Source organism: Perca flavescens, chromosome 19 (assembly GCF_004354835.1).
Source record: "Perca flavescens isolate YP-PL-M2 chromosome 19, PFLA_1.0, whole genome shotgun sequence".
NCBI lineage: Eukaryota > Metazoa > Chordata > Actinopteri > Perciformes > Percidae > Perca > Perca flavescens.
The window spans coordinates 13,989,861-14,010,421 of NC_041349.1; the positions used below are offsets into that span (position 1 = coordinate 13,989,861).

At 39.0% G+C, this 20,561-nt stretch overlaps 1 protein-coding gene across 2 annotated transcripts in view; it reads left to right on the plus strand.

Annotated features, from left to right (window-relative positions):
• The window catches only part of si:dkey-172j4.3 (diacylglycerol kinase eta), a 79,375-nt gene that overhangs the window by 36,960 nt on the left and 21,854 nt on the right, over nt 1-20,561 (plus strand). For both annotated transcript variants that reach the window (XM_028564569.1, XM_028564571.1), the window contains exons 4-14: nt 7,354-7,464; nt 7,712-7,792; nt 9,621-9,725; nt 11,230-11,362; nt 12,102-12,208; nt 12,483-12,608; nt 13,987-14,089; nt 14,478-14,637; nt 14,917-15,025; nt 16,691-16,830; nt 18,928-19,015. In XM_028564569.1, the coding sequence (XP_028420370.1) occupies nt 7,354-7,464; nt 7,712-7,792; nt 9,621-9,725; nt 11,230-11,362; nt 12,102-12,208; nt 12,483-12,608; nt 13,987-14,089; nt 14,478-14,637; nt 14,917-15,025; nt 16,691-16,830; nt 18,928-19,015 (1,263 nt within the window). The remainder of the gene's footprint in view (nt 1-7,353; nt 7,465-7,711; nt 7,793-9,620; nt 9,726-11,229; nt 11,363-12,101; nt 12,209-12,482; nt 12,609-13,986; nt 14,090-14,477; nt 14,638-14,916; nt 15,026-16,690; nt 16,831-18,927; nt 19,016-20,561) is intronic.

The window sequence follows — 20,561 nt, forward strand, 5'->3', positions numbered from 1 at the left end:
TGTATTGTCTGAGGAGCTGCTGCGATATAGAGAGGGTTTAGAGGGAAATTTTGTGTAAAAGGTAGAAGAAATCTTTTTCAAGAAGAGGAAGAAGAAAAAGATGGGTGGAGAACCATCCAAATAGCATCGAAAAAAGAGCAAAAGTTGAGTTATGCTACTGGAGGTAAAGGCTTTTCATTTGAGTGTATTAGTATTGCGTAGCTAGTACAGACAGCAAGGTCATCAGCTGCCAATGTTGGGGTTGTGTCAGGCCAGCGGGTGCTGCCTGGCGCCCCTGCTGTTTAGCTGCAATGGAAGAGGGCAAGGGGACGACGACCAGCTCAGCCATGAGGACGAACTGGAGTCCAGTCACATCGAGAAATCCCTTGAGAGTCGCCAGGTGAAAGAGGTCAGTGTGAGATAAAAAAAAAAAATTTTGAACCCAAAGACCCCTTCGACTGACACTAAATTTTGGCTAGATGATAGAGGATTTATGAACCTGTTTTTAAAGGCGACGTTACTAGCACACAAACTGCAGGTAACTTGGCTTATTGTGGTTTTGTTCTAACAGACTTTGGGAAGCACAGGAAGCTCCAGCAAGTGTGTAGGGTTTTTGTGTGTGTTGGTTCAAAGTTAGTTTTGGGCTGGAAAATGTGTGGTCACCCATGTGCCATTTTATGCGATAAGGATGAAATCATGGTGGTATAGTAGAAACTATTTACTTTCACCTTTTTTTTAGCTTTCAAAGGATAAGGCTGGCAATATTTTATGTTTTTGTTATTGTCTTAAGCCAGTTTGTTCTTACTGAGGATGTAAATCTTCACAAATATGTACTTACTTTCATATTAAAGCCTCCGTAATTTCCTAAAACAGCAAGCACTATAGTTTTTAGCCAACAATACAGTTTCTTTGTATCTCATATACAAGTTTTAGATGGAGCTATGGAGCACCAGAATAAGCTAATTCAGGCGTTGGCTACACAGACTGTGCTTGTATTGTATTATTTGTTTTTGGTCTTTTCATGGGATTTGTTGACAAAAAGACAAATATAATAGATTTAAGTGTTTGATACTAAAAAGACATTGAAGACATCACTCTGTCAATATTTGTGCCAATTATAGACTGCAGAATAAATCAGTTCAATCAAAAAAAACAAAAAAAAACTGATAGATTAATTGATACATAGTCTAAAGCCAGACTAGATCCATGAGCAATGTATCACTCTATAAATGTACATACAAACACACAATGTTTTTTTTGATAGACAGACATGTATATAGCTTTTCATAACTTGATAACATAACATTTAAATACAAAACTGACAGCAAGAAATAACAAATAATGTAGTGAAGCGCTTCGTTTGGAACGGCTGACTTCATCTTCCCTATTATTTTGTCCTTATCAGTGGCAGCTCATGTTCATTACAGTAAATCACCTCAAACTCCTGATGGTAAAGAACCACATGAAGCTGTGCTTTTTCTCAGCCAACAAACGTGGTTAGACGTCCACATATTGGTCTTCAGGTCTTCAGGTTTATGCAAGCATACAGTACACGTGTGCTTCTTATGCTTTGCTGATATACCTCTCTTAACAGTAGCCAATCCGAAGGAAGCCTTGGTCTTATTCAATCAGGCTACTTGATTAAAATTATTAGTTACGGAAATGGCCCAGTGGAGGTGTTGTGAGAAGGTCACACATGTTGCAGCATAAAAATATGTGCATAATAATGTGAAAGTCTAGTTCTATATCACCTGTCTCAATAGATAATCCTGTGTTCGTGGCTAAACTTTGCACCCAGATTGTGGCACAGGAAGGTTTTATTGCCTGCAGAATTATTTCCAAAGCTCCAAATGCCAATGTTACAGGTCACAGTCATACCAGTAATGAAGATTACAGCGTTGTTTTACCGGATGCTAACTAAATCTACCTCCTCTTATTTCTGGATCAAGACGATAAAACAGTAATCCAAAGGATGACATGCTAAAGTACTACAATACTAAAATAGTACTAAAATACTTACTTCCAGAACGGTCCAATCCCTTCCAATGCCATCCATAGACACAATTGCAACCCACAAAATGTAACCTTTGTCTCTCTAAACTCCCAGTGTTTTATTCTTGCTAGTTACCATCTTGGTGGCGTCCCGTCAACATAAAACTTTTCGTTTGTGCATCTTGAGCATGTGTCACAAAGTATGACTGAGGTGAATATATGGTGGCTTCGATCCTTTAAACGTGAATAAGATTGGATTGCTCGACATGTGATTATTTCTACTTATTATTTCTACCTTTTGGTATTGCTCAAGGCTTGTGGGTTACTTCCCTATATGTTATTCATTATATTCCAGTTTATTACGTACCACTCGCTAAATCTAATTCAGTCTAATACAACAGCCCTGCTATAAATCCTCCCTTCATGAAAGTTATGATGTTCTGTTTTTGTTGAACAGTTGAGGAGTGTTGATTCAACTTAATGGTACATTCTGAGGCTGTAGTTTGTGCTGCAGGTTGAGTTGTATTCTGAGAGATGTTTCTAATGTTTAGGCTACCCGCATTGATATAAATAGGGTGGACAAAATATTAGAAACACTCATGTTGTTGTATTAGACAGTAGTAGTAACTAGATGTAGCTCATAAACGAACAACTGAGCGTAACTGCATGTGAACATAGCCATTTTACACACACACACACACACACACACACACACACACACACACAGGGCAGTTCACTGGCATTTAATTAAATCTGAATGCTTTATCAATTCAATTTAGCATTGTCTTTAACCACAGCAACTTTTTAAATATTTTAAACTCAAATACTATAAGTATTTCCATATATCTTGCATTTGTTTTGTTCTGCTAAATGGCTCAAAGATATTACCACAGGAAAGCAAGCTAGCCTAGCCAGATGTTAATAGCTAGGGATTAAATTGCAGCCAACAGCCTTTCTAAGTTTCAAGCCTAGATTGCAATATCCTAAATTGGGTCCTTACTTATGCCGCGTTCTATTTACCTCGGAACTCGGAAGCTGCAACTGGGAATGACGTTATACCCGAGTTGAATGCGTTCTATTTAAAAGTCGGATTTTCATTTAGCTCTAGCCCGGTTAGCTATTGTTAGCAACCAGTTGGTAACAACGTATTACGCCGTTTTTTGTGCATGCAAACAGTGTAACAACATGTCCACAGATAGAAGTTGGACATGTCTGTGTGAACGACTGATTTAGTGAGACACAAATAAGACAGAAGTGCTTATAACTTTATGTTACTGCAGCTTTTACAACTGTTAATACAGGGGGCAGCCATGTTGGATTTTGAACTCTGGGTACTGGGAGGTTGTACGAGTTCCGACCTCGTAAATACAAGGTCAGGGGGCAGGTTTCCAACTTTGACCTCGTAAAAAATGAGTTGCGAGGTAAATAGAACGTGGCATTACTTACAGTACTGTACGTCCCTTAGCTATACCACTCTGATTAGCTTCTTGACTGATGGCTCCTGTTGATTTTGCTGTGGCAACCACTGATAAGCCCGATTCGTGGTGGAAGAGGGGTGTTACACCTCGCCGTTATCTCTGACGTGTCAGGTGGTTCAGTCAGCACAGACCTTTACACCTTCTTGTATGTTTTCTTCTTTCTTCTTCCTCCTCAAGGCATTGCCTTGTTCTTTTGTTTTATTCTCTTTCATGTCGACTTGCCAGAGTCCCTGTTTGTTCCGATTCCTGCATCGTACCTTTTTGTGTTGTTTTCCCTTTGCTCCTCGCCACTGTCACAGCTCTGTTTCTTTTTCTTATCTCGCATCGCTAATGATCCATGCCATTGGGCTATCTGTCATGGTTTCCACCATCAATCCTTCCCCTTCTTCCTCTTTCTTTCTTTCTCTCTCTCTCTCTCTCTCTCTCTCTCTCTCTCTCTCTCTCTCTCTCTCTCTCTCTCTGGAACATTGTGACAATATGACATTTGCTCTCCCGCAGGGTACAAACGCACATTTATTCTAAGAAAGAAACATGCACTGTGGGAGCACCAGAAGCTCTATTTATGTCATTACAAGCTGGGATATCTCATGAACACACATGTACACAAACACACGCAGAGATGCGGTAGAGAATCAGACAGTGATGGAGCATTGAATTAGATTTGAACACTGGTTTCGGAGGTGCTTCTAACCCTGTATTACTCCATCTGTTCAGACAGCCAAGGCCATTACTGCAACAACAGACTGCCAGAGAAAGTGAGACAGAAAAAGATGAAGAGGACAGAGAGAAAACCAGAAAGATAGATGGGGAATGAAGTGTAAACAGAAATAATGCAGCTGAAAGAGAAACGGAACGAGAGAGAGAGAGAGGTAAATAGTAAAATGTAAAAAAAGACAAATTACAAAGGTGCAGGGATCTAAAGGCAAGGCAGCTTTATGTGTATAGCACATTTCAGCAACAGGGCAATTCAAAGTGCTTTACATAAAAACAGATTAAAAGATAAAATACGAGAATAAAAGTTACAGTGCAGTATAAGAAATTAAACATTAAACAGCAGTTAAAACAGTTAAACATATAAAAGATAAAATAGGAATTTCTCTTTATATGCTTATATAGATTATCATACAGTTTCAACAATCTAACTTCAGTATAACAAATGAACAGTTATTTAAAGATGGGGGGAGATTGTAAAAGAGGGAAGAAAGAAGTAGAAAAACCTAACCTCTAACTGCACCAAGAGCAAGGCCACTGATTCAAGATAATAATCTGCCCTCAATAGTTAGTGTAGGATAACATGCTCAATTAGTCAACTAACTAACCACTGTGCAAGACACAGTAATGCAGGAGATGCTAGCAACACCGCTTACAAGCTAAGACAAAAAACAAAAACAAAATAAATATATATATAAGTTTTTGGTGTCATTAATCGCTAGCCTAACCAAATATTCCAAACCGCTGTCAGTGTTAAATTAATAGATAGAAAAGTCTCACGATTTAGATATGGGAAAATCTTATCAAAGAATATGTAAACAAAAGTACAAATTTTACAAAAAACTTTTTACACTTTACAAGTTTATACAACACACCCTGCTTCATTTAGCTTGAAAATGCACCCTAACTGAAAAACTGTAGTGTATTAATAAGACTCCTTACAATTAGGTCATTGGGTTGTGTCACAGGGAGCATAAGAGACTGCTTGGTTATTTATAACGTACTTAATTAGCATTGTGTTTTTGAGGAAGTGAAAATGTGGAACATGCATGCGCGCTTGTATTAAGGCCAAACCCAGTGATGCATTGAAATATTTTTTTGTAGAATAACGTTAACTAAGGCCCCATTTACTCTTGTCATTTTGTGTGTCTTGTTTCCAGATAGAACCCAGATGAGATGTAAACGTCATACCATTATCACATTGTGTTTTTTGCTTTGTCACTCTCACACACACACACACACACACACACTCCTGCCCTCCATTAAAAAAAAAAAAAAAAAAAAAAAAAGGTTTACACACTTCATCTTATCCTGCTGTTGGCTTGTTGGTAGTTGTCATGCAGGTGGAAAATCTCCCGTCTGAGTTTTGGAATTATTTCCTACAGGGCAGATTTCCCAGATCATGCACCGATCCAGAGACCCTGCCAAGTTACTGCTTAGCCAACTCCCCTGGGTCAACCTCGTTGAGAACTCTGGTTGATTGCGCTAGATAAACAACATACCTGTGCTGTGGAAAGCAGGGAGTCTTTTGTCATTGCCTTTCCTGTCTTTTTTTTTTTTTTTACAGCGCAATGTAGCAGTTTGCTCCTGATTTGGAGATAACAAAAACAATATCCGCTCCACCTCTCTCCCACTTTCATTTTTAAGCACTTCTTTGTCATTTCATTCTGTGGTCGTAAAATAGTGTTACATGTCAGTAAATGTCTCACCCTTGTACTCCTTGACGTTGAAAGCTCTCTATGTTTATGATATAGGAATGTTGGCCTATTTTGCTGCTACATTCAATGTAAAACAAAACAACTAGAACCAGTCACAAGTTTACACAAGTTATATTTGGAGGCGTTATTGTACTCAGTCTGAACATTAAAACCAAATGGCAACGCTTATGATTGCAATCACACCGTTCCAGTACTATTTCAACATCGTTGATACAGGTTGACACAGTTTACTTTTGGCCACAGTTTGTTGCAATGCCGGTTGTTTAATTTCAAATGACGTAAATAAAATCGGGGAACCGGGTGATAATTAGATGACCTTATTTACTGTGATTGCTCATTGCAGCATGCAAGCATTTGTCCTGAAGGCTTTAGCAAAAGAGCAGCATGATAAGTCATTTCCTGTAAATCATCCTGATAATATGGGTCACATTTTTAAGTTTTTACAGAAATGTATTGAAAATGTTTATTATTTTCTCTTAAATGGTTATTCTAGCACATGTTATTGTATTATTTTTTTTAATCGTATTTTTATTTTATTTTTTTAAGAAATGTTTAAAGCAACCACATTCCTGTTTTAAGGAACTACAGGATGGCACTAATTAAAACATTCCCAACTAATTCACTCCGCTTTCATGCTGTATGTGTGAAAACCCCGGGGAGAGTTGATATTCTGTAATGAAAGTATTATAGACACACAGCGGGCACACACACATGGGCGTGTGTGCGTGCGTGCGTGCGTGCATGCGTGCGTGCGTGCGTGCGTGTCAGTATGCGTATGTGCCTGCACCGGCACCTAGGCCTGGGTATTCTCTTGTTTGAGAAATGAGGATCTCCATGGCGACCCTCTCATGTCCTATCTCAAATTGATTACCCATGATGCATTCTATCCTCTCAGGGCATGTACTCATGAATGTAAAGAGAGAGTGCATGATGAGCAGAGACGCAGACGAAACATGATATCCATGGTATCAAATCAAATCATGCGCTTGCCGTGTTAACAATTCTCATGCAGACATGGATGGCTGCACCTCCTACTTGCTGCATCACACCATCACTGTTGCTCCTATAATCGCAGTACAGAACAATACCTCCTGTGGTTTTGCTGTATTTACTCTCTTATCGACACACACAAACTGCACGGACACCAAGCCAACCGTAGCTTCCTCCTTTTCTTATTTAACAGATCAATTAAAAACATATACATTCGGTAAATAACTGGCAGGGGTTTGAAACTGCACAAAAACACAGGTATAGTCCTTTCAGTAAACATTTCTGAGTGTCTCCCATCTTGACAGATCCAATAAAAACCTCTCTGCTCGTCTCTGCAAAGACACAAATGAGCCATCATAGTGACACTATCCAAACTCCAGGAAGAATAGCTGTCGCTTTAGTTATTCACAGGATCTGGATGCACTAACGTGTCGCTTTTTCCTCCTCCTCTCTCTTTTTTTTTTCCTCTCTCTGTCTCACTACAGAAAAGTGTGAAGGAGGGAATCCTGTTAAAGCAGACCAGTTCTTTCCAGAGATGGAAGAGGAGGTACTTCAAACTCAGAGGCAGGACCCTCTACTATGCCAAAGACTGCAAGGTACAAGAATGTTTGAAACTTCCTACAGAAGCACAACACGTTTAGGCATTTGTAAGCATTTCAAACACAATTCAGTAAGCTTTGAAACCAGAATCACAAGTTAGAAACAGTCATGAGATTACGCATCAAAGAAGGATTTACATGTGATTGACAGTTGTGAGGGGAAAGACAAGGTGTGATTGTATGTACAGTACCTGGATATGTTACAAGAAAAGCTGATTTTTGCTTTTGTTTTTCCTCCCATCAGTCTTTGATTTTTGATGAAGTGGACCTATCAGACGCCAGTGTGGCCGAGACCAGCACCAAGAACATCAACAACAGCTTCACGGTAAGCAACAAGACTGGTCTCAAAAATGTTTAGTAAAGCATTTAAAAACTGCACAGTTGGCTTAGTTTTTAATGGCAAGTTACGACAAGAGTTTAAAGCTTAAAATCCAAGACTAGAGATAGTCTTGGATTTTAACCACCTTGGTCCAGACTGAAAAACCTTGACAATTATTGGATAGATTGCCATGCTATTTGGTACAGATGGTCATGTTTCTTTAAAGGCACAAAGAGTAGGATTTTCCTAAAAAGAAATGTTTGTCTCAAACTAAACTAGTCCCTCTCAATCATCATGTCTAAAGGGACATGGGGAATTTTTTTTTCGGAGTGTCTATTTGCACCCCCGGTACGAATAGCCTCGGCCACACAGCTGAGCTATTTACACCCTGTGACGTAACAACAAAAAAACGTTGCTCGCGTGCACCGAAATCATGGCGGACATTCATCTTCCATGACCGCAGAAACTGGCATATTAGGGAAGTTTTGTCTCTAAAGTTTATAACAATTGAATTTCTAGCGGAAAATGGATACTACAGTTGCGCTTTCTGTCTTCAGTGAAAGCATACAACCGTTGGTTTCTTAGTTAGTACCTATTTTTTGTATACAGTAGGGTTACCTAGCAACCGAGAAGATTCTGAAAGAATTACTAGCTAAGTGGTTAGTACGCTTACCTTTGGTATGGGAGTTTGGAGTTCGATTCCCCTGTGTGGTGATCTTATTTTTTAAAATTTGGATTGGATAATTTGCATGCAATTGCGCAAGTCAGGACCCGCAAACGCAAATTTTTTTTGGTTGGGTTGGATAGGTTTAGGCAAGAGGAGTGGGATTGGTTATGGTTAGGGTAAGAATGTCAGGGCGACAATATTCCAAAAAGGTGTAACACATGAGTAGTATGGATAACTGTGAGTAAATATATGCCAAGGTACTGTAAATGCACAGGGGTGCAAATAGCATACACTTCTAATTGCACCAGGGTGCAAATAGCATATACTTCTAATTGTACCAAGGGTGCAAATAGCATACACTTTTAATTGTACCAGCGGTGCAAATAGCATACACTGCTAATTGTACCAGCGGTGCAAATAGCATACACTGCTAATTGTACCAGGGGTGCAAATAGCATACACTGCTAATTGTACCAGGGGTGCAAATAGCCTCAACCTTTTTTTTTCTGGTGCGCACAAGAAACCACCACAAGTAGTAGTCATAATGGCCGCCGAGGAGAAGGTATTCGTCTTCCTTAAAACGCAACAAAATATACCTGATAGTGTCATCAACAGACTTAAAGATATTAAGGCAACTGTTAACTGATGTCATGCTGTGAATGTAAAATATTAACTTTAGCCACATAACGTACAGTATTTTGTTAGCATAATTTTGCTAGCCTTAGATTGGTTTCTTGTGAGCACAAGATACTTTTGCCTGCGCACCAGAAAGTTTCTCATGCGCACCAGAAAAAGTCATGTCATGTCCCCTTAGGGGCTCAATACGTATGACCCACTATGATCCCAAACTTATATTGTACCTGAAAAAATAAAACCATTCCCATGAGCCTCAGCTGTACTTTGTGTTTAGCGCTAATTAGCTAATGTTAGCATACCTGCTCAACATCAGCATGTTAGCGTTGTCATTGTGAGAATGTTAGCATGCTGACGATAGCATTTAGTTTCATAGAGCTGCTATAGCATGGCTGTAGAATCCCAATAATGTGATTTGATGTTGACAAATGAATAAATTAGGTGAATGCATTTGGCTGCAGATGAGATATAAAGAAAATATTTCACTTCTAAGCTCAGACTTTCATTCTTACGCTTATCCATTTCTTTTCTTAGCTGATCACTCCATTTCGCAAACTAATGTTATGTGCCGAGAGCAGGAAGGAAATGGAGGACTGGATCGGCGCTCTTAAATCTGTCCAGAAATGGGAAACCTATGAGGTAAGTGTTTTTTCATCTCTCCAGCAGTCTCTTCATGTTTTAACATTGTTATTTATTCTGCAGGCTAACATCAGAAATTGTTATTTATTCTGCAGGCTGACATCAGAATATTAGATATGTGCCAAATTGATGATCCTTTGATAAGAAGCTAGTGTTTAATCTATTTTAATGAGAACAGGCTTCACACATCACTTCTTAATTCTTCTCCCATCTGTTCTTTTCTCAAAGTGTCCTCCTTTTCATGAAGGGAAACACTCTCCTGATCCCTCATTTCTCTTACATTATCTACTTTTCATTTTAGCTGTTTGCCAGCAGATTAATGTTGCTCATAAAACCACACCCTCTGCTTTTAATAGGCTATAAAGAGAGCTAAAGACTGTAAGCTGCCATCCTAGTATGCTGAAATTCTCTCAGGTTTTGAGCTTTTATTGTTCCTCACATTTAGGTTTTTTTAATTTATGTCATTGTCATATACGTCCATTTATCCTACTTGATGTGGTGTTCCTCCCTATTCTGCAAGTTTGTGAGGGTGAAGATTAAAACGTGGATAGCATCTTCTCCAAATGAATTCTTATTTCTGATTGGACATTTTGATGTCTCTGGAGCTATGAACACTTTATGGAAAGAAAGACGATAGAAAGTGGATTATTTTGTATTGGAAGTTTGGTTTAACACCACTGATGTCACAGTCTTGAAGTGGGGTTGTATGAGGTACTTATACATAGTTAGTGTGTTAACCACAGTAGATGGTGGCCGGCACGCCCCCAGTTTGAAAAAGGCAGTACCAATATGGAAGCTAAGCAATGTACTGCTGTGGACGGGGGCAGCAGCTAAACGTACAGTATTTTAACTGCTGCTAAAAGGGCTGTCTGATAGCAAGGTAAAGCAGTAAAATATTAGAAATATAACTTGATTTTAACCAGATTCTTTTTAGGTGGGCCTTTTTTAAGTGGCTGAAATATGTTTTGCTGTTGCCCACCCACCCCCATCCACAGCAGTACATTGCTTAGCTTTAGTGTCAATACTACTGCTTGATCTGCTTCTGGGGGCGTGCCGACTGCCATGTACTGTAGGTAATACACCGACAATGGAGAAGTACCTCATTCAACCCCACTTCAAAAGACCCAAACTATAAGGCACCGGCTAACGCCTAATTCTGCTTGTATGGAGCTCTTTTGCTCAGGCCAGTCAGCCGTAGCATTAATATTGTCAATCCTTGTTTTAATCCCGGGGCCACAAAGTTTAATATGTACAGCTAATGTCAGTTTCTTATCATGTATCCATGCTTAATCTGGCTGTGCAGTTCAGCATGAAATTTAAAAAGTCGTTGTGCCATCCTGCAATATCTCACTTTCCCCAGGCTAGATTTTCTGATGTAGCACTTTTCTGATGATTTCTGTGTTTCCACCTCTGAAAGCCCAGCCAGTTTAACATGGAACGCTGATGTAGTTGTCCACTCCTTCAAATGCTGATGTAGTTGTCCACTCCTTCAAACCCCCCCCAGGCCAGCCAGTTCAACATGGAGCATTTCTCTGGGATGCACAACTGGTACGCCTGCTCGCACGCCAGGCCGACCTTCTGCAACGTCTGCAGGGAGGCTCTGCCAGGCGTCACCTCCCACGGCCTGTCCTGTGAAGGTACATAGGCAAACACATGCACACAAATACCCACATTTAAAGACGCACCTAGGGCCAACACCTATAGTTCTGAACTATAAATAGAAATTATAAAGAGAAATAGAAAATGTTAAATCAAATGTTACACCAAACATTTAAATACATATCACACATTTTATTAATCGTGGACATCACGATTAGCTAATCGCATTCTTTAAAATCCTGATGTCTATTTGAAAACGATTAATCATTTAGCCCTATGCTCTAGCAATTAATTTGTTCTTGATTTTGTCATGTCATTTTACTTAATTCCTATAGATCGGAACAAAATAATTGGAATGAACAAAAATATAGAGAACCATTTATAAATAACATCGACATCAACATTTTATCTTGATTCATGTGAACGTTTTTGGTGCCAAACCAGAAGTTTTAATGACAGCATAAACAGCCGATAAACGGTGAATAATTGATCCAATGCTCATCCAAAAAAAGATTTTTCTGAAGTGAAATTGTCCAACCACTTCTGATTCAGAATAAATAGTAGACATGTGGTGGTTAGATTTATCACAGCACAGAACCACAAGTGCAAACTTCTTGGCCCTTGTCCATCTTTAAGTTGCAAAAGTGCTAAATTACACTGTGAAAAAAGGGGATAACTTGCCCAGCGCTTCATGTTCATATGCTTTTTGCAATTTAATTGCCAAAGGTATTTATTTGAGTTTGTTTAACATGACATTTATTGATTTTTCCTCCACAGTTTGTAAGTTCAAGGCTCATAAACGCTGTGCAGTTCGCTCCACCAACAACTGCAAATGGACCACCCTGGCGTCCATAGGAAATGACATCATTGAGGATGAGGAAGGGGTGAGACAAAACATGTCAACAAAAACAATGTTGGAACTATAGAAAGCTTCAGTTTAATTGACTAGGAGTTTAGATTGTGTGCCAAAGCTAAAACATGATCACTTAAAAGACTGAATATAACTGTTAGTATACAGTACATTACCCAGGATGGAAAAGCATGCAAATTATAATGCACAATTTTATATGCCCGATTTATCATGACTTCAAGTCAAATGAGCTTTGTCTCAGGGCAGTTGATGCCTCAAGTTCTCATTATTTTTGCATATTTTCCCAGGTGTTTATGTCCCACCAGTGGCTGGAAGGCAACCTGCCGGTCAGTGCCAAATGTGTGGTGTGTGACAAGAACTGTGGCAGCGTGCGGCGGCTGCAGGACTGGCGCTGCCTCTGGTGCAAAGCCATCGTAAGTGGGATTAAATCGTGGCTTCCATCCTGTCAGAAAACTGTCTTGTCAAATCAGTGTTAGTGTTTATTTAGGACATCACTACTAGCTGAGAATTATTTTCAGTTTAGATCTTACCCTACACAGTTTTTACATTAATTTTAAATCAAACATTAATGCTATAAATTGACTGATATCCATGGTACTAGAGTCTGTGCCAGTGGAATTGGTCTTAATTAATTACTTTTCTGGTGGGAAGAAAAGCCATGTGTGCAGTGAGCAAAAGTTTTGACTTCCAGTAGCTCTCTAACTGCCAAAGCAACTATGGAGGATAATACAGGAAGGGTTGTGATACTACCTTCAAAACAAAAGTGCAACATTTGTCACTGGAAAACATTAAATATTGGAAAAGAAAATGTTTTCATTTACTGCAGTTTCCGATATACACAGTATATTTCTTTTTGATCTAAAACTGTATGAAGTAGAAGTTGGAATATCTCATTCTTATTGATACATAAGATAACATTTTCTTTCGTTTGTTCTCCAAACAATCTGACATGTTGATGTACGCACAGGAAATTGTGACTTTCAGTGCAATCAGAGTGAGATGTGCTCCCAAACTTTTTTTATTGTTCTTAACTCGCCCTCCAAAGTCACACAACACGAACAAACTAATTGATCTAGGCAGCGGTAAATCAGCAACTCTCGTGTTTTGTGAGGTAAAATTACTGGGGCCGTGTAATTGCCATCTACTGTAGGTAATACACAAACTATGGTTAAGTTTTAAGATGGCAGACAGATCCCCAAGGTGAAGAAGAGGACAGGTTAGAAAGGAGGAATTAAACAGGTGAGATTAATTTCTATCAGCTTCGGGGTATCTCAGTCTGACCCGATGCTCTGACCGCCTCCAGCAACATCAAGAGAAAAATGTTCCTGTGCAAAAGACCAAAAAAACACAAACCAAAGCATTATGCTGCTCTAGTTCATATAATAAAAGGCAAAATAAAGCTACATTGTATGGACTGAGCAACCTTCACTTTAGTATGAGTTAACAAGACAGCATTCATTTCAAAAACGGTCCAGTAGAATTGTCCTTTAAGACACAGTCACCGAGATGTAACCTTACTCTGTCTTGCAGTTCCACTTAGCAATTCTCAATTGCTTTTGAGTGTTTAGAGCAAGTGTTTAGAGCAAATGAACACACTTTAATAAGTCTGATCTTCAGCACACGCACACAGAAGCACATGCACAAATGAATGAGAGTGGTATTTGTAAAGGTTACAGAACTGACATTTGGTGGGTTTCAGAGGGATGTAATGACCTTTTCTGCTTCTACTGAAATATAGAATTACTATGGTGACCACTGACTGTGTGTGTGTGTGTGTGTGTGTGTGTGTAGGTCCACAACAGCTGTAAAGAACAAATGGGTAAGGTGTGTCCCTTGGGTCAATATCGAGTGTCAATCATCCCTCCCACTGCACTTAACAGCATCGACTCAGATGGTATGACACCACACACACACACACACACACACACACACACACACAGGCTCTTTTGTTCATAGTACTGCATGTACAGTAGGTTCAAAGATCAGGAATGTTACCTTTCACCTCCACTGGTGTAAATCCTTTGGATGCAGAGGGTGTGGCATTGTAAATTACCTGCATTACCCTTTTTTTTTTAAACCCAACATGAACATTTTAACTTCTATCATGCTTGGACAAACCTTTCTAGTAGAAATTTGAAGAAATGACGAATGTTTGCAACACAACAGCCAAAGAATTACGTCAAATTACACAAAAACAACATTTGGACTTGAATCTGTGAGCTAGATAGTTTTCTACTCTTTTCATTTTTCAAAACCTGTTACCGTAATTGACTTCCTTTCAGGCTTCTGGAAGGCCACCTCAGCATCGTGCTCCAGTCCTCTCCTAGTCCTGGTCAACTCCAAAAGTGGAGATAACCAGGGAGTGAAGTTCCTCCGCAAATTCAAGCAGCTCCTCAACCCAGCTCAAGTCTTTGACCTGATGAATGGAGGACCAGAGCTTGGGTACTTACTACATTATAGTACTTCAATTATTAATGAAATAATAAGCTTAATTGTAGCAGAAAATTCTTACATTTTACTTGTTAACAGCCCTTTTTTCTACTAGTTGATTGCTTCACTAGTGGGAGTTTCTAGTTTGTCACGACTGGTTTAATGCATGTACCGATGCTGTACTGTTGCTGCCTTTTCATGACATCTACCGCTTAACATTTTGTGCTTTTTGCTTCCTCCTCTTCTTCTCCTCATCCTCCCATCCCATCCCACTCTCTCCTCCTCCTGCAGCCTGCGCCTTTTCCAGAAGTTTGTGACGTTTCGTATCCTGGTGTGCGGAGGAGATGGCAGCGTGGGCTGGGTGCTCTCAGAACTGGATAAACTCAACCTCCATAAACAGGTGAGAGCGACGAGGAGGAGGAAGGATGATGATATAATATTGAAGGTAATTGTGGAGAACGCTGTTGGGCAAGATAAAGTGGAAAGCTACCTCTTGTGCTCATGTTGCAAATTATAAAAAAAAACATTAGAACTTAAGTATTTTCCACCTGTGGTCGCAGTTTGTAACCCTTTTCAGGGTTTTTCTTGCATAGAGGAACTTTTGGCATCCCCCAAAGAGGTTTTAGCCAGCCCCAAAGGAACATCAACAGTGCCAAAATGATAAGCATTGAGAATGAAAATGGCGATTCAAATCCTCTCTAAATGTGTTTAAGAGCAATTTACCAAACAACCATTGAAAAAGCATAACATAAACTTATGTGAGAGTTAATCTCAGTTTTAGAGTCAGGCTGTACCGGACTCCCCTGGTGATTTATTAAAAAGTGATATCACTTTTTTAACCAGTTTTGTTAATTGGGGTTTTATTTACTCAAGCATTATATATTTTTTTTGTTTATCAAATTGTCAGAAATAACAGGCACACGCATAGATTTATGTCAAATAAGGTAACACAGAATCATGGCCTTTACTGTACACGGACCGATCATGCTTACTGCCGTAAAACCCTGCTTTTGCTGTCCGTTGTCCTCAAACCTGAAATGGAAATAGTGTTGAACATGTGGCGAGTAACATTTGGACCAGACTCAAAAGCCAAAAAGGAAGTGAATTAGGAAATAGAGAGTAAGAGAAAGGACACAATAAAAAAAGAATGCCAGGGAAGGACAGGGTCAAAGAGAAAGTGAGGGTGGCAATGGGTAAAATGACCAATGTTACACTGATTAACTAAACTAATTCATTAATGTCATGGAAGTAATCCAAATCAATGAATGGCATGTCGGATAACATGTTTTTTAAATTTTCAAATTAGTGTTTAATTTAGATACGCAAGTGGCATTCAAATCAGTTTGAATAATTTTCAGGTAATATCAGATTAAACACTTAATGATGTGTCAGCCAGTGTGATCTTTATCACATTTTTTTCCTCAAGATTTTCAAGTTGTTCTGCCTTGCCTCTATAATCACAATCTAAAGACTATTTGTCTTTATGTTGCAAGGTGTTACAGTTCAAAACTATTTTTTTTTGTCCTTGAGGAGGAACTAATAATCTAATAATCATCTCCATCTTATACTTGTGTAACAAACCCATTCCTCTGATTTGTAGGATTCTGACAGAAGTGATCAATTATATATCTTACCATGTTTTTGCAATTTCATAATTCAAAATTCTTCTGATTGGCACAGTAGACACCTGCATTACTTCAATGCTTGTCTACTGTTGTCAATTGAAACCCAAAATAAAGAGAACAGAAGATTTTGATTAATAATAATTCAATTTATAACTAACTTTTCATATTTGTGTACCTAAATAGCAGTGTACCGACTGCAACTAGTGTGCTTATGTTTACCAAGAGAATACAGATCTAATGTTTGGATATAATTGTGTTTGTTTTAGAGTAAAGAGAGTCCATGTTAAACACCTGAATTGTATATGTGCCCACAAATCTGTAGTATCTGACTTACAGTGGTTCCCTACTCTCTTTGTGATTTAGAAAGATGAGACATAAATCATTAGAAATTTGGATTCAATCAATTTTTTTTACAGATGACATATTGTCTTACATTACAGTGCCAGCTGGGCGTGTTGCCTCTGGGCACAGGTAACGATCTGGCTCGGGTTCTGGGCTGGGGAGGCCTCTGTGACGACGACGCTCAGCTGCTGCAAATCCTGGAGAAGCTGGAGAGAGCCACCACCAAAATGCTGGACCGGTAAGACCAGAGAGAGAGAGAGAGAGATAGGGAGAGAGAGGGCGAGAGAGAGAGAGAACTGGATGATGGAGGAAATCCCAACAGAACGAATTTGATCTTCCTTAGATCCTTCCTTACTTCTCAAGGGCAGCAGACAGTAACGAGCAATAGTCGAAGCAACAAAGATGATTACCTAAAAGTACTAAAGGCTGTTTATTTCTATTTATACCTCTGGGAAAGATTCTTAAGAAACATTAAAAAATAACATCTAGCTGCTTCTTGCTGCAGCTCTGAAAATTCATCCCTCCTTATTTTTGCACAAGCTACTTTATCAAAATACTGAAGGCCCCCATTTAAAACTGTAAAGTCCATAAGCTTAAAATGATTGATATGAAAGAAAATTTGACTGACAGAATACAAGTCATGACATTGACGTAACACAATCAGCTAGAGAGAAGCCTATCACTCTGTTGGGGTGGTTAGGACTACAAAAAAAAGTCCACTTGTGGTTGTACAGAGGTGTTACGGAGTGGTGCTTCTTTTACCTCATAAACAGTCTTTGGCAGAGCTTAACACCGCTCCCTGCCAAGAAATAATCCGGCATATAACCCTTTACCGTAAAGCTTGATTTATGCTTCTGCGTTAAATCGACGCCGTGGCTACGTACGTAGGTACATGGAGATACGGACCCTACGCCGTAGCCTGACGTGCACCTCTCGAAAAATGTGACTACACGACGCACGTCACTCGGCTGTGGCTTGGTAGCGTTTCATTTCCCCCGACTCATTTCCTGGTTCTCCTTTTCCATAAACATCATGAAATCAAGAAGAGGGTTAACTTTTCCTGCTCCAGATTTCCCACCGTGGTCAGAAAGCACAGGGGAGACGCTTTGTTTCTCTCACTATGACTCTAGAGTCACTACTCTAGCTAATTGCCGTCACTCTTTCACTCGCTCTACCACACACACACACACACACACACACACACACATATGCCGGCCCTGCTGTTCTCTTAAAGAGATCAACGCACACACAAGTATAAACTTCAGGCCAATTACGTAGGCTACGGAGGAAGCTCTGCATGGAGCCTTCGCAGAAGCATAAATTTAGAGTTGCTGGTAGGCACATTCCTTTGGACATAGCCAGGCTAGTTCCCCCATTTACAGTCTTTGTGCTAAGCTAAGCTAACCTGGCTGTATCTTCATATTTACTGTACAGACATGAGAGTGGCATCAATTTTCTCAGCTAACTCTTGGCAAGAAAGTGAATAAGCATACAGTACAGGCCAAAAGTTTGGACACACCTTCTCATTCAATGCGTTTTTTTATTTATTTTCATGACTATTTACATTGTAGATTCTCACTGAAGGCATCAAAACTATGAAGGAACACATATGGAATTATGTACTTTTATGTAACAAAAAAGTGTGAAAAAACTGAAAACATGTCTTATATTTTAGATTCTTCAAAGTAGCCACCCTTTACTTTTTTATTAATAAGGGAAAAAATTCCACTAATTAACCCTGACAAAGCACACCTGTGAAGTGAAAACCATTTCAGGTGACTACCTCATGAAGCTCATTGAGAGAACACCAAGGGTTTGCAGAGTTATCAAAAAAAGCAAAGGGTGGCTACTTTGAGGAATCTAAAATATAAGACATGTTTTCAGTTATTTCACACTTTTTTATTAAGTACATAATTCTGTATGTGTTCATTCATAGTTTTGATGCCTTCAATAAGAATCTATAATGTAAATAGTCATGAAAATAAAGGAAACGCATTAAATGAGAAGGTGTGTCCAAACTTTTGGCCTGTACTGTATTTCCCAAAATGTCAAACTACTCCTTACTTTAATTCAAAGTACATAATTTAGATAGGTAAAAAAAGAAGAAAAAGAAAGCTTACATATGTTTTGCAGGTGTTAACTGACTTCTTGAGCCTTGAACTATATATGGATTGTGGTGTTTTTATCAGCGGCACAATCACAGTTAGCAAAAGGGCATACAGGCTGCATGTTTTAATTCCCTGTGTCCTGTCCTTCTATAGTGATCTGATTAGCTGATAATAAAGTTTATTCTCCGATGCTTGACATCGGTGTGTGTCTTTGTGTGTCTTTTTAGATGGAGTGTGATGACATACGAGGTGCCTGCCACCACTAAACGCACACCGATAGTGAAAGAAGACGACAGTCTTGATTCTCCTCTGCAGGTAAATTACTTTCAGGAAGCTGTTTGCTTTTTGACAGATGGTTTCCATAAATTAGCCCCACACAGCCAGATCTTGCAAGCTCCAAGAAATTATTTTCGAAAACTAAGAATCAATTGTGTCTGGCAGCTGGCAGCTAAAGCAATCAGACCGAAACCACAGGGAGTGTATTTTAAGTTAAAAGCTGCTTCTCAACTCCCAAATCTGTCTGGTAGTTAAAGGGCATACTGTAGTTTTAAAATTACAGCATGATTCTGCAACTGCATAGCCAGTTTCTCACCAATAATTCATTCATTACTCAGATGGATAATATAAGCGGAGCGATCAGATTAAAGACTTTAAAGCTCTCATCAGTCATTTGTCAGTAAGTTAAAGGCTGATCCAATCAACTGAAAAAGGGATTTTTTGGGGGGACAGCCAATGACAGCACACCAAACCTTCACCAGTCATGTCTTTTGAGCAAGGGCAGACCGCAATAGTCTTTTTGTGGGCTGTTGGTTTGCAAGTTCGTAGAAAGTGCTATATTAATTTAGAGTTGTTCTGTCTTTTATTCGGTTTCCAGTCAACGTTTTCAGATGTTTGATGGATAAAATCACATTATTTGAGTATTTTTCCTAAGGTCATGACTGGAAAGTTAAGAAATGGTTGAATGACAAACGCACATTATATTATTATTATGTTTTGTACATAAATAGGGTAGAAACCATACAATCTAAAAAAAAAACTACCTACAAAATAAATATATTTAATAAAATATGTTTCTTGATAATCTAAGAATTAAACTAGAAGGGCACTCTGGAAAGCGCAGACCTCGGCCAAGGCCATGCACTATCTCACAGTGTTAGTGAAAACCAAAAATGATTTGTGTATCGGCCCGTGATGCGGATCAGCTCCAACATTGTATGGCTTCTTCCTTCGCCCATGCTACACCATTCAACCAAGATTACATTTTACTTTAGTTTTTTAGCAATAGGCTCGTTCAAAATCCCATTAGCAAACCTTGTACTGCAGGGGTCTTCAAAGTTTTTTAAGCCAAGGACTCCTTAACTGAGAGAGATGGAGCAGGGATCCCCCTTCTGCACATATTGTATACAATAGAGTAGCATATAAACTGGGCCTCAATTACACATGGGGGTGGCCTAACACTTTTTTGTATACCTTTTTAGTGCATAAGCTATTAAAATAATAATTGTCAGCATGATTTTATACGTCATTGTTTAATGTTAAACATAGATGTGGCACAGTGAATCCTTATTAACGGTATCTGTAGATGGCTACCTTAGTGACTAACATACCTATAGGCCAGTATAAAAAATGTTTAGTTTTTTTCACAAGTGAGCTGATTTATATTTGCTAATAATATATTGGATTCATGTTAAGACATTTTAATTTTCAAAAAAACTTGCAATAATTTTGCGACAGCCCTGCAGTAAGTCTGAGGACCTCCTAGGGGTCCCGGACCCCCTGTTGAAGATCTCTGTTGTACTGTATTTAAATCTCATTAAAGATTGTGAATTTTTAGCTGAGGGCCGACACAGCTAAAAAAAAT